The 15,868-nt window shown below is 37.1% G+C and overlaps 1 protein-coding gene across 1 annotated transcript; it reads left to right on the top strand.

Moving 5' to 3' along the window:
- Window positions 1-3,106: 3,106 nt before the first annotated feature.
- Window positions 3,107-11,609, top strand: LOC122979813 (titin-like). The gene is made up of 6 exons (XM_044347569.1): window positions 3,107-3,327; window positions 3,853-4,125; window positions 4,300-4,629; window positions 5,310-5,567; window positions 10,345-10,614; window positions 10,789-11,609. Exons 1-6 carry the CDS (start codon window positions 3,252-3,254, stop codon window positions 11,199-11,201), a joined length of 1,620 nt encoding a protein of 539 aa, XP_044203504.1. The 5' UTR covers window positions 3,107-3,251; the 3' UTR covers window positions 11,202-11,609.
- Window positions 11,610-15,868: the final 4,259 nt, after the last annotated feature.

Consider the following 15,868-nt stretch of genomic DNA (forward strand, 5'->3'; position numbering starts at 1 on the left):
CTTAAATTAAATTTTGTTTTTTGTGTTCAGGATTTTGTATTGAAAATATCTTAAAATTCTAAATAAAAATGGATTAAATTACATTGATGACTCATTGTATCTTTGTGTTGCTGCAAAGTGAACATGTGTTAAATGCTGAGTGACAAGTAGAGATTCTCAGTCTCATGCCAGGATTGTTCAACCTCAGATTAGCAAACTGGATTATATCCTGGTCATTTAGTACTGGACCAGGTCTTTACAATACAGAAAGGGTCCGTTTGCTTGGGTTCTGTCAAGGTTGTGCATCCTTACAGATTCTCATTATGATTTTACTGGACAAAATCCCTAAATTCACAAATTGTCGTCAATGAAATAGTTCTGATTGGATTCATCAAACCAGCGTGAAGTACTTGGGAAAAGATTCAGCACCTCCAAGTCATCTGTAGAACCTAATATATTAAAACTTCTATTTGTTTGCCAGCCAGAAAACATGGATGTAGTCTTCCTCTTTGCCTTTCCTGGCTTGTTGCTGCATTTCTTGGCGCGTTACCACAAACAACGTGTCACCTGTGTGCGGCCGCCCTCGTTAACATGCACAGGTGCAAACTAAACACTCATCAAAACATTGCTCCATAGTGCTAGTAGTGGTCAAACCCTCCACAGGGTACCTTTTTAAAGGATAGGTTCACAATTTTTAAAGTCTGTCTTAAAACAACAGTCAGGTGTCCATATGAACACTGAAAAAGGTTTTCCTCGCTTTAATCATTCCTCCTGTTCATAGAGGAACTCATTAAAAGATCCCCTTCAAATGCACTTTTAATGTAAGTGATGGGAGCCAAAATCCACAGTCTGTCCAACGTTCGCAAAATGTTCAATGGAACCAATAGTTGTTTGCTGAGGTACTCGTTAAGATGCATCAGGTCGACTCCGGCTGCTTGGTTGGCACGTCATACCCCTCTGTCCCTGTTTCTGCCATTTCTTTCCATATTCAAACTGTTTAATTAAGGCAAAAATGAAGAAAAAACAATTTGGGGGGGGGGCTGCATCACAAAGGGTCAAAATGAATTTGTAGATGAGACTTCAATATTTGATTTTTCATATTTTTGCAATTTTATGCATAGAGAGAGGGTTAAATATTCAAAATGGAATAACAATTGTTTTATAAATTTGATTATAAAAATGCAATAACTCTGAAAAGGAGGAAAGGCAATCGTGCTGCTTTAAGACAGCTGTTAATGGCAGTGTTTGTTTTCATAAAAAGGTAGTGTAATTACCGGTAAGTGGTACAGATGGTTTTGTAATCGCTGACATCCAGAATTCCAATTCGCTGATGGTACATTATGAATTTGGCAGAAGACAGACTCTACGTGACATCTAATTGTATTCTAATTTTGTGGCTCTGCTGCTCTTTTCCACACTCACCTTAGTGTCATCAAAATACCTCCATTGAGATTGTTATTCTAATACAGAGTCCTGCATTCTATATTTGCCTTTAATGGGACATAAAGATAATAAAGAAATGATAAAGAATAAAGGACAGATTTGAGGAGTGGTACATGATTTTAATCATGGGAGGGCTCTCAGGAAGCTAAGCGATAAAGATCAATCCGGTTCAGCTGAACAATGTTTCTCTGTAGCTCTGCACAAATCATGAGTGCCAAACTTCCTGTACTTTGTACACTAAATGTACCAAAGTTTAAGTTTTGTTTTGCTTTGTGGATTACCTCTGGGCCGACAGATATCATGTGCACAGATCAATATGTATGAGTGGTAACTTGGTGGTGACTAGTTCAGTGGGTCAGACCACCAGCTTATGCGGTTAATCAATGAGGAAACTGAGGAAGGGTGGTGAGAATCGCTCCTGTGAGAATGTGTTTCCTAAAATGATAAGGCTGGTGATTTTCTATGTTTTTCTTATTGTTATATCACGTAGAGAGCCAAATCAACAATGATCTGATCTACTTATGAATATTGTTTACGTATCCAAAGCCTGATATATCTTATTCCTCTGTGTAAACCTCCATTGTTGTCCAAAAACTATTAAAAACACATCAATGAGTCACACCGCTGCACTGTTCCTTAGTCCTGAAGAGTGTGAATACAGTAGTTTGTTTAGAAACACCTTCGAAGAGTAAAAACAGCACAGTGGTGGAAAGTAACTGAGTACATTCACTTAAGTACTGTGCTTAAGTATAATTTTGAGGTGCTTGTACTTTACTTGAGAATTTCCATTTGATACTATTTTATACTTCCACTCCACTACATTTCAGAGGGAAATGGAGACATGGAGATTAACTGTTGAGTTATGGCGACCACCTGTTGAGCCTGTTAATCAGCCTACTTTTGGAGGTGTGATCAGATCACTTATTTATGATGGAAGGTCACAGGTTGATGAAATTTTACTTGAGCCATAATGTGTTTTTGTTGTATTTATGTGTATGTGATATGATATTTTTTTTCTGGTTCTTTTCACACTAATGTTGTTGATGATGGTTTTAAGATTCTATTGTTGCTGTTAAGCTCACTAATTAACAGTTAATTATATCTACATACATACTAAAACTGAAGCATAAAAATGATCAACTGGTTACCTTAGTGAAAAATCTATAAAACAATAAAACCAAAGTTAGAGAAGGGAGCTAATAGACAGTCGTACTGCGACCTAGTGTCCATCAACCATAGTGAGAGGGATTGGCAGTATGATATCTGTAAAAACAAGACAGATACCACCACAAACAAAAGAAACACAGACTAAATAATGTGCCACTACATACCTCAAACTATGAAAGGTGAATGAACTCCCAGAGCACCAACTACACCTGTGACTGGAGGCCACCACCAACTGCAGTACTAAAAGCAAAAAGAAAACATTTAAAAACTTTAAACTTAGCAGATTCCAGGTACAACATCTGAGGTCTCTGTGTAGAGGAGCGCAGTCCTAAGACACACCACCACCACCACCACCACATGGGAGGGGGATATTCTTACTTTTACTTAAATAAAAGATCGGAGTACTTCTTCCACCACTGATAATGTGTGTGTATCAGAGTAAGTATGATTAGATGTGATGATTAATAAGCGGCGTTCCGCAAAAACCACAAGTTTTATTCATTTCTTTAATCATTACGACACGAGTGGGAAGCAGGTATCCTCCCATTCATAGCTTTCTTTAGCACGTTTACTTTCAATTTCAGTCATACCTTTTGTCGGACTCTGGCTCAACGTTTTTTATTACCAGGAGCTCTGTTTGCTCACAAGACTAACGGGACATAATGTTTTCTCTCTGTTACGCATTTCTCGCTGTTTCTTTGCTGAACTCTCTGCACGACTTTCATGTGTCCAGCTGTGGTGAGTCTTCTACACTTGTCGCTCCGCCACAATGAGCGTTTACGGCTCCATGTAGACGAAATGAATGATGTAAAAGTTGCCACACAGCCTAGATATACGCCGCCAAACACAGCTTAGTGTGTTGTTTTGTTTGGTTGTTTATTTATTTATTTATTTTTAATGTTTTCAACACTTGTATATGAGATGGGATCAAAAGTGTGTGTGTGTGTGTGTGTGTGTGTGTGTGTGTGTGTGTGTGTGTGTGTCCTGAAAAACACATGTAAGCAGGACAACTGCTAATGTTCAGTTTACAGACCATTTTAGGTTGACCAGTAACATCCATCCATTAAGTAGAGATGGATATTCTATGTAGGAAAAATAAAAATTAGTTGAAAATTAGTTGAGTAAACTCTGTTACAAGATAAACAGCACCGATTAACTGTCAGTTTATTGAATGACACTGTGTGTGAAATGACTGTTTTATGTACTTTCATAGTTTTCATTGTTCAAGTTTTTTCATCTCAACATTTTATGTCTGTGTTACAGATGTAAACTGTGCAGATAAACCTGTATTCACGCCATCCAGACTGGTAGTGAAGTTTGGTGACCCAACCTCTGCCATGTGCTTGGTTTGTCAGCATACTTGCCCTAACGAGTTATATGGTTTGGAAAACTCTGTGGGGGTCACTACAAAAAATGGAACCACGATTTCATGGGAGGTTGACAGCCTGACTGAATGGGATATAGATACCATTCAGTGCTATTATACTGATAATGATAATAACCAGTGTTGTAGCACCCTGCCTATAACCGTCTATCGTAAGTAAATTTGCTGTTGAACAAAAAATACTACTGTAACAATTTAATATATATAATCAAAATGATAAATAAATATGTTGGATAGATTTAGGTTTTTTTTATTGTCAGCTGTAGTTCACCACCTTTATCTTACTGTGTGCGTCTCTCACTACATCTCTCTGTTTGTCTCCCCAGAGCCTCCAAAAAATGTCAGTTTCAGCTTCCTAAATCACTCTGGGCCGATGACTGCGGGTCATCAGTACACACTGCAGTGTCACGTCCAGGAAGTTGCTCCTGTTGGTAACCTCAATGTGATCTTCTACAGAGGACAGACAGAACTGGGCAGACTACAGTCCAACAACGCAGAAAAGACACCAGTGACTGAGACCTTCACTCTGGATATCACCCCTAGTAAAGAAGATGATGGAGGACAGTACTGGTGTGAAGCCAAGCTAGACCTGGGACCTAAAGGACCACAGCCTCCTCCAGTGGTGGAGTCAGGAAAACTCACAGCAACAGTCTACTGTGAGTCTGACAACAAAATGGACACACATCTTATTTCTGAGACTAGTAAAAGTAAAAGTAGTAAAAGTAGTAGTAAAAGTTTTAATGTGACAATGACAAAAAAACATATGACACAAACACATAACTCTTTAAAAAAAGTTTTATTTGGTCATCATGTTGGCCTCTTTTGTATCCTTTACTTAAAGAGTAACATTAAAGGACGGATTCACAGTTTTTCCAGTCTGTCTTAAAACAACAGTCAGGTGCCCAAATTTCCATTGAAAGATGTTTTCCTCGCTGTAATCATTCCTTCTGTTCATACTGGCCATTCATAATGCACTTATATTGATGGGGCCAAAATCCACAGTGTGTCCACAGTCATTTTGTTCAAAAATCACTTACATTGTAAACGCAGTATGAAGGGATCTTCTAATGGTCAGTATGAACAGAAGGAATGATTACAGCGAGGAAAACCTCTTTCGATGATTATTTGGGAACCTGTCTGTTGTTTTAAGACAGACTGGAAAAATTGTGAACCCGTCCTCTAAATAAATGTTTCCCTCTAATATAGTGAAGTAAAAGTATATGTTAGGGCCAGTACTGTGGTGTATATCTGCATTCATCTGTTTAAAGTTCAAAATTGCTTCCATTTCTCTGTAATGACATGTTTTGTATTTTTCCCTCCCTCAATCAACACACAGATGAGCCTCAGCTAAAGGGGTCATCACATCCAGATCTGATCACTATCACAGAAGGAGACCGTCTACAACTGAACTGCCCTGCTGTGGGAAACCCCAGCCCCTCCTACAACTGGACGCTCCCATCAGCCAGTGGTTCCCCCTTCAGTGACGACATTCTCACTATAGAGTCTGTAACTTTGGAGCACAAGGGGCAGTACACCTGTTCTGTCCACAACAACATCGGGACTGTCACTGTGAAGTTTAACGTGGATGTCAAAGGTGAGTTTAAAGTTTTGTCATTTTCAGTCATTGCCCTCTTCTTCTTCTTCTACTCATATTTACAATCTGCAACTATGCAAATTACTAATAATTCATATTAGGCTTTAAAATCTAACTTGTATTAATAGTTTATATTGCTGAATGATTATTTCATGTTTGTATGTAATCTATGTTTTTTAATGAGAATGTTTCCATGGAGCCACAAAAATGACACTAAAAGGTTATCAGACGATTCAAAAATATAACTCAAGTCTCAGCACACATTTTACTATTCATTTATTTTCTATTTTCCCCAAGCAATATTTCCCATTTGACTCTCCAAATGTCCAATTTTTAATTAACAATACAGATGATTATATAACATGGTAACACTTTACTTTAAGTCCCCTTCATTAGCATTCATAAGCTGTATAAAAACAATATTTGAAACTAATTTGAAGTGTTTATTAATGTACAGTATTTGTCAGAAATTATGACTTGTTTCATATTATTATTGCTGTTTCATATGGTCATTTACTATCTGCTTATACACCAGCGTCCCCTTGTGGATGCCCACAGGAGGAGTTATAGTTGTTGACAGATACATTAAATATTTGTATCTGCCAACAACATTATAGTGTTATAAACCATTTATTAGCTGTTAATGTACTGCTTTTAAATGCTAAATAGAGGGTGGTAAAAGTGTTACCCATAAAAATTCTAATTCTATTTGTGTTTATTTTTATTGTTTTACCACCATTATTACTACCATTATGGCCATATTTACATATTTGCTATCACACCTTTGTATACAATTATATCTTTGATGCATCTAAAAACCTTTTACTCCCTTTTGTCAGTTACAGGGCTCCATATTTTGCATCCAACAAAGTGTTGTTAATATATAAATGTAAAAACACTGGGAGGTGATACAATACAGGGAACTGATCAAAAGTTTTAAAAGATTTTCCAAACAGCAAACATGACTGATGTCAGTCCCTCAGGCAAAGACGTTGGTTGGCAGCATCACAAGTTAACTGTATGTGTGTCCACAGGTTTGCAGTTAACCACAGCCACACCGAACAGGAGTACCAGCAGCCTTCTGATTCACAGGTTTACTATGTGTCTCATGCTGTTATTCTTTGCTCTGGTTTGAGTTAATTCCAGGGGAATTTAAGAGGCAGTTTGTTTTCAGAACAACTTCATGTAATAAATTGATTCAAAAGAATATAGTTGGGCAATAAAAGGTATTTTATACATGTCCTTTATATCTAACATCTGATGTCAATACAACTTGTTTAGCTAATATGCAATGAGAAGGGGCTGTAAGAATGCTTACTTTTTACAATTATCCTGGTGTTTAAGTAGTAAAGGGCTTTACCTTATATGTGAGCAATGTTTAAAGGGGACATATAATGGTTTTTGTGATTTTCTGTTATTTTTACATTGTTTCAGACAGGGGATGAACTGAGGGGCTGCATAAAGAGCCAGTATAAGATAAATAAAGAGTCTGTAAATAATTTGAACTGTAAATAATGCAAAGTTATTCCAGTAGGTCTCCAGAATATAAATATAGACTTGGAAATGTGCATGATACGTCCCCCTTGATATATGAAATGATAGTTTCTGCTTTCCTACATATGCATGTACAGAATATACTGTAGTAATTGATACATTAGAATGGCTTTCTTATTGAAGAGTACTCGGAGTAGAATAGAGAGTTGAGTCTATAGCCATGCTAACGGTTCTGTGAGGCAGTAGGTGCAGCTGTACATTGTGCTAAATGCTAACGTCATTAACGTCTAACAGGCTCACAATGGCAATGCTAATATGTTGATGTTGAGCAGGTATAATTTTTACTGTGTATACTATCTTAGTTCAGCATGTTAACACGCTAACTTTTGCTGTAATTAGAACTAAACACAAAGTACAGTTGAGGCTGATTGGAACGGGAATCGTTTTGCAGGTATTTGGTTGTAAATAAATGTATTGGACAGATTTTGACTGGCTAACGGTATAGTTAAAACGTTGATATTGTGCTACTCAGTCTAGTAGATGTTGCGATACTTCACTGAAAACCACACATGTCAATTATATGGTGGTGCTAGAGGAAAGGTTAGGGATCACCACTGTCATTGGGATACATCTTGTGTGCACAGTAGATTTCTGTACTTAATTTCATGGCAATTCATCCAATAGTTGTTGAGATATTTCAGACCAAAGTGGCCGACCAACCAACAGGTTATGGCTTGGCAAAAATCACTGTTTAAGAGCTGTCAATAAATGTTATATTATTGCCATAACTGTGTTTTCTGTTTTGAAATTGAATTCTTTATTGACAATACAAAAAATATATGACACATATAAATAAATAATATATGCACAGCCTCAACCAGGAAGCATCATATCTTTGTACAGTATTTGTCAAAAGAATAAAACACAATAAAGCCCAAGAGCTTATTTCCATTGTGGTCCTTTCTGTATGTTATGTTGTGACATTATGTTTATATTTTATTAAATTAAAGCCACTATTTGCCCTTTTCCATTGGCACTTGTGGCCACGCTGAGTCAAACTATGCTGCATTGATTTGCATTTCCATCACCATTTTAAACGCACTGAGTCGTGTCCTAGATGGACCATCCCCGAAGTCAGGTCAAAGTGCACCCAACCTGCCTCCGAGCAGGTTGCGGTGACGTCAAATGGGCTTTGTTGATATTCAGTGACGATTCAGCTTCCTCTTCTAGGTCCACTTTGTCATCCCGCCTCTATTTTTCAAGCAGTAAGCAGTAGATGCCAAGCAAAATCATAGCAACAGCCTTAAAATCCATGATGACAAGTAGCTGGCTACAAACAACTGTTGCACAGTAATAGAGAACAATAGAGAACCAGGGTAAAGAGGGCACTGCTCAAGTCATCGACTCAATAAAAGCGCATCATCAGTTGAAAACACACCTTCAAACAGGTAGCCCTGTTGTAATGGAGATGGAAATCCCTGCTGCGTCACAGCGAGTCAAGCCAAGCCAGCGCATGTATGAAAAAGGGATTTAAGTGTAGGATTTGAATATTTTCTAACTCTGGCGCCTCCCAGTGGTTGCATCAAAATACACACAAAGCGATATGACCAAGGGGACACTAAGATGAATGCAGTGCACCAGTTTTCACTGGGATTGTCTCGTTTTTCTACAAATGGAGACTTGTGCCATCAGAGAGATTTTAAAGATGGTATAAACACGTACAAATTCTATAGGTTTTGGCTTTAAAAACAGTATTTTTACCATTTATGTTCATGTACATCAACAGTTAATATAAATAAAGCTTTAAATGTGAATGAATTCCCCATTATTGATTCAATATCTCACTATAGGCATACAGTATTCAATATTTTTCACACCGATGTCCTCTCATTGAAAGGTTGAACACTTTGATGCAATACTAAACTTTTAGCACTGGAAGACAGGTGCTAATTTAATAAATGCTTACAATATTAACAAGAAAGGAAAGACAATTTACAGTCTCCAATTCACATGACTTGCATGTCTTTAGCAGAAAGGGGGAAACTCACAAAGGAAGAAGGCTTGCTGAAGAGGAAGCCATGATCATGAGCTTGTGAGGCAACACATTAAAATGTCACAGGTAAAAAGTATAATACATACAAAAATGTACCATAAAAGTGTATCAAAAAAGCCACACAACTCATTGTCTTCGGTATAAAAGCAATGGAAATGGCAAAGTTATGAATTAATCAAGACTAAACATGGAACTGGAGGGCTGTGCTCCCAGTAATCCAAGATGTAGCTGCTACAGGATTCTCACCACATTCAAATAAATAACTGAACACAAAGCAGGGTGGGAGTATTTAATTCTCAAATGATAATATTCCCTTAACATTTACTGTGAGGATTACACAACTCAAAAAAATCATTCTGCCTTTTGATTTTGATATAACAGAAAACAAGAAAAACTACATTTAAAAATCTAATTATAGTAATAGCCAGCAGTAATGTAAATAATTCATTATTTCATGAATTTAACAGAAAAGAAAAGGTGACCTGAGGTCACAAAATAGAAGTGTGTCAGGGCCCTTCAATACCCCCAGAATACTTCTGGGTCTGATGATAAGTTTTTTTTTAGATCATTTGAGGAAGTAAAAGATAAGAAAGGGGGGAAACCTTGTGTTTCCGGTGCACTGGTGCTCAGCTTTCGCAGAAAAAAGAGAGTGGACTTAAACTGCGCAGTTTGACTTTCACTTTCTTTATATTCAACGGTTTTAATACCAGACTGAATAGTTGCTTCACAAGACTGTTTGGAAATGATGTTTTTCCGTGTCTTACTTTCAATTGTGTCTTTGATGACTTCTCTGCGAGGCTTCCATGTGTTCAGTTGTGGTAAGTAATTAAAAAACATTTAAAAACATTTGTTAGTCAAGTGAAAAACTCAACAATACACACTGTAGGCCTTCATATGATACGCTTATAAATTATGATGCATTGTTATAGATGAAACTACCTAATATTATATTGAAGGTTAAAATGAGCTCCACCAACTACAACACTGAAATGCCATATTAATATTAATAATAATCAGATAATAATAACTTCAGAACTTCAGAGTGTATCAGGCTGCAAAGAGAAATAGTGACTGATGGATACAAAAAAGAATAATTGTTTTGGGATAAGTTTTAATAACAAATTTTAAAATGTTAACAAAGCAGATAAATAAGCACATAAGCAGAGTCAATCTGAATAAAAACAATATTACATCAAACTAATTTACATCTCTTTAATGTCTGTCTTACAGATGAAAACTGTGCAGATAAACCTGTATTCACTCCATCCAGACTGGTAGTGAAGTTTGGTGACCCAACCTCTGCCAAGTGCTTGGTTTGTCAGCATACTTGCCCAAACGAGTTATATGGTTTGGAAAACTCTGTGGGGAATGCTACAAAAAATGGAACCACGATTTTATGGAAGGTTGACAGCCTGACTGAATGGGATACATCTCCCATGTGCTATTATACTGGTGATGATAATACCCAGTGTTGTAGCACCCTGCCTGTAACCGTCTATCGTAAGTAAACTTGCTGTTGAACAAAACATTACTGTAACAATTTAATATATATATGATTAAAATAAGAAATAAATATGTTGGATAGATTTAGGTTTTTTCTATTGTCAGCTGTATTTCACCACCTTTATCTTATTGTGTGCGTCTCTCACTACAGCTCTCTGTTTGTCTCCCCAGAGCCTCCAAAAAATGTCAGTTTCAGCTTCCTAAATCACTCTGGGTCGATGACTGCGGGTCATCAGTACACACTGCAGTGTCACGTCCAGGAAGTTGCTCCTGTTGGTAACCTCAATGTGATCTTCTACAGAGGACAGACAGAACTGCGCAGACTACAGTCCAACAACGCAGAAAAGACACCAGTGAATGAGACCTTCACTCTGGATATCACCCCTAGTAAAGAAGATGATGGAGGACAGTACTGGTGTGAAGCCAAGCTAGACCTGGGACCTGAAGGACCACAGCCTCCTCCAGTGGTGGAGTCAGGAAAACTCACCGTCACTGTGAACAGTAGTGCGTACAGTAATTCCTGTAGCACACTGATTTACAGCTTCGGTATGTGCTTCATGCTTTTAGTCTTTGCTCTAGTCTGAGTTCATTTCCAGGGCATGTAAGGGGCAGTTTGTTTCCACAACAATACAGTTTCCAATATAGCTCATATCTGATGCTGATACACATCAGTTCTCCTAATGAGAGGCAACCTGTTGTATAGTGTGTAGAGTGGTTAAATTTCACAATGTAATACTGATATTTAACCACTAAAATGCAATATTATATAATCTACAAACTGAGCAGTGTTTGAAATAATAGTTTCTGCAGTTTTCTACATACAATATTATTACTCTGAAGCCATTATGCTATACTTTGTTACCAGTTAAAGTCTGTATCTTTATAATAAAATGCTGCCTTGTGTTTATGCTTGACTCAGTTAAATGTTGTATTTTCATTATTCATGTTCATGTACACCAAGAGTTAAGTGGAATAAAAGTTGAAACTCTGAATGTAGTCTCCATTCTTAACTCAAGATTACAGTCAAAGTATGTCTAATGTGCCCTTACGTTGGTCTCAAGGCCCATTTCCTCTCATTGAAAAGCTGAACTGCCTGGAGAAAATAAACAGACCTTCGCTCTTGCACCACAGTCTTTTGACATGACCTTACATGTAGTTCACAGCCATTCAGGCTTCCTTTATGAGATTATTCACATTATTACAGTAGTTCTACCCTGCAGACAAATGTGGTGGTATTGTAAACAGCTATGATGTATTCCCCCTGAATACAGCAGCTTGTGTTCTGTATTGCTGTCTGTCACGGTCTTAATTTATACGACCACCAGAGGCACTAAAGTACAGTCCCAGATTCAAAGTAAATTAACTTGCATTTCCTCTAAAACATGCATAAACACTATAATTTTACTTAGAGTCTCAAATTGGAAATCTATCTTATCAATTGAGTTACCTTCATTTCAATATAAACATCAAAACATATATACAACAACATATGAGCACTACGTACATTTAGTACCAACTTTAACCAGAGAGGTGTAATTCTTGTTCGAGTTCATATTTCACTAATCCAGTCATTTCAAATGTATGTGGATAATGGAGTCAAAGTCCTGACTTACTTCATCTGTGCTCATTTTTGTCAGAGCTCATTCTTAAAACACAGAAACAGGTTCTTAGGGAATAAATACAGGCAAGTCTTATGAGGTCAATGACTAATAAAATATTAGACATGGAGATTAACTGTTGAGTTATGGCGACCACCTGTTGAGCCTGTTAACCAGCCTACTTTTGGAGGTAAGATCAGATCACCTATTTATGATGGAAGGTCACAGGTCAATGAAATTTTACTTGAGCCATAATGTGTTTTTGTTGTATTTATGTGTATTGATGTGTATATTTATTTTCTGGTTCTTTTCACACTAATGTTGTCGCTGTTTTATGTTTGTTACCTCACTAATTAACAAATTATATCAACATACATACTAAAACTGAAGCATAAAAATTATGCAAAAATGATCAACTGGTTACCTTAGTGAACGGTTGAAGGGGCTTTCACTGACGAAAACTAGGCAGTCAGTGTGAGTCGTGCCATAATGGGCTTTTATTGAAACCAATTAAATCTATAAAACAATAAAACCAAAGTTAGAGAAGGGAGCTAATAGACAGTCGCACTGTGACCTAGTGTCCATCAACCATGGTGAGAGGGATTGGCAGTATGATATCTGTAAAAACAAGACAGATACCACCACAAACAAATGTGACGACCCTCTCTGAACAGACTCCGAGTCCTCTACCTGTGGGAGCCTGGTGGGCGGAGTTGGGTCATCAGGAGGATTCAGCTCACCTGGACTGCCCAGCTTCCATATAAGCTGGAGGCAGTCATTTGCCCTCTCCCCTCTGGCCTCCACTATGTGATTTTGGTTGTGTCTAGTTTCATTTATGTTATGTACAATACATTTATTTTTAGTTATAACTCATGTGTGGTCTCCCCTCCTTTGTCCAGCCTTGAGCCGGGTTGTGACACAAAAGAAACACAGACTAAATAATGTGCCACCACATACCTCAAACTATGAAAGGTGAATCAACTCCCAGAGCACCAACTCCACCTGTGACTGGAGGCCACCACCAACTGCAGTACTAAAAGCAAAAAGAAAACATTGAAAAACTTCTAAAACCTCTAAAAGCAATAAATAAATACTGAGAACATTGATTAAAACTAAACTTAAACCTCAAATAAACAGTAGCCGGTGCTGCCTGTAAAAACACAAAAACAGCACTATTAAAACTGGCCCGATGTTAACACGATTAAAATGGATTTTACACGTAATAAAATATTCTTACTTTGAGCCAGGTATTTCCTTTTTTTTTTTTTTTTTTTTTTGAGCACCCTTAAAATTATGGCAAGACCCATTAAAACATTAAAAATACAGGTACCTCAGGGTATATTTGCACTCCTACAACATTAAAAAAGTGTACAGGGTGATAAAAGAATTGTAAAAACATATAATAAAAGCTGTTAACTGGTCAGCAGCAAGAGCAAGGACAATCTGACACAGTGCAGGCAGTCAAACAGCCACTTGTGCTCGCTGACCTAATATCTGACCTAAATTTACTGAAGTGTTGGTACGCTGCATTTGTTGGGACAGAGCCAGGCTATTAAGTGGCTACTGACAATAGCTCGGCCATTCAGATTTGAGAATGGTAGCTTACCAATCTTTTCCCACAATGTCAAACATATTCAACCTTTGACTGGTGTCTTTTGTAGATCCGTAAAGCAAATTGAAGGATTTTTTTACAAGCTGGAAACCCAAATTTGTTCTTTTTAAAGGTTGATTTATATGTGCATTAGTAAATGATTTATTAACATTAATAAAGCCATTTACTGTAAAGCACACTTGACATATACTTCCTCTTTCTAGTACTAAGTGGCTCTAAGTATTAAGTGTCATTGTTATCTGGCCTTTCTTCCTGCCTCGGACTCAAAGCTGGACTGGAGGAGGGGAAGGTCGGCATTTGGCATAGTAAAAACAGACAGAGAGTAAAAACAAAGTTGATATGAGGAAAACTAAACAGTTGGAGATAACATGTGGAGTATGAATGGAATGCGGGTTCTGTAGAAATGTGAATTTATTCATCAGTCAGCTCTTGCAAGTAGTTTTGAGTTGTTTGAAGAATACAAATTCCTTGAATGTGTCCACCAAAAATAGGCTTATCTAGCAACAGAGATGATGTTTGTTTGCAGTACAGTTTTGAGGTACTTGTAACTGAATATTCTCATGTATTGCTACTTTATACTTCCACTCCACTACATTTCACAGAGAAATATTGTACTTTCTACTCCATTTTGGTTACTTTTCAGATGAAGATTTGACACAATGGATAATATAACAAGCATTTTAAAATACAACACATTGTTCAAGATGAAACCAGTGGTTTCCAACCTTTTTGGCTTTTGACGTCTTACAAAAAGCAGTGTGTAGTCGGGGTCACATTTCAGATGTCTATAAGTTGTTAACAGCTCCACCAAATAGTGATTTTTCCCTCTAAACTTCTCACATGGTTTTATTTCAATAAATGTTCAAATGATCCAATATTTCACCAGAAATCAAAGATTAGAGAAAAAGTCCCAAAACTGAAAACAGATTTGTGCATCAGAACTTTATTTTTATTTATTTATCGATTTTCTCTCTCATTAATCATCTCACGACCCCTCAGATTTATCTGGTGACCCTTTAGAGGGGCCCGACCCCTAGGTGGGGAACCACTGGACTAAACCAGCTAACTGTATATAAAGTAGTTCAAACTAGCTCCACCTCCAGCAGTTACAACAGTAACATGCTGTTCTAACACTGATGGTTAAGTATTAATAATTTAATGATGTCATATTCAATAATATATAGATTACTGCAATACTTCAACTACATTTACTACAACTTTTATTTAGGTAGGATTTTTCATGCAGGACTTTTACTTGTAATGGAGTATTTTTACATTGTTATATTGGTACTTTTACTTAAGTAAAGGATCTTAATACATCTTCCACCACTGATATTGTGTGTTTGTGTGTGTCAGTGGATCAGAGATCTGTCCCAGCAGTTGAAATCATAGGTTGACTCACGTCACAATATCATCAACATCCTGTGTTGGCAAGTTAACAGATTTCTGCTAAAACCACCGGAGTTATGTTCACGTATCTGGTGATAAGGACGAGACTGAGAAGCGGGTACCATCCTGTACATGGTGGGCTTTCCTCAGCGTTTTTACTTTCAATTTCAGACGAATCTTCTGTCGGACTTTGGCCTCAACGTTTTTTATTACCAGGACCTCTGTTTGCTCACAAGACTAACGGGACATAATGTTTTCTCTCTGTTACGCATTTCTCGCTGTTTCTTTGCTGAACTCTCTGTACGACTTTCATGTGTCCAGCTGTGGTGAGTCTTCTACATTTTTGGTCCGCCATAATGAGCGTTTACTGCTCCATGTGGACGAAATTAATGATATATAAATGCTTAAATAGCTATACAGCTTAGATATACGCCATCAAAGACAGTTTAGTGTGTTGTTTTGTTTGGTTGTTTATTTGTTTATTTATTTTTTAATGTTTTTAGCACTTGTATATGAGATGGAATCAAAACTGGCACGTGCTCAAATGACTGGTTCAGATTCAGTTATAGTATAGTAGTTTATCTTTGAATAATTTGTTTGCCAAATTGTGTTTTTCTTTCATTATTGTTTGCTGTATTGTATAGTAATGTAT

Source organism: Thunnus albacares, chromosome 3 (assembly GCF_914725855.1).
Source record: "Thunnus albacares chromosome 3, fThuAlb1.1, whole genome shotgun sequence".
NCBI classification, from domain to species: domain Eukaryota; kingdom Metazoa; phylum Chordata; class Actinopteri; order Scombriformes; family Scombridae; genus Thunnus; species Thunnus albacares.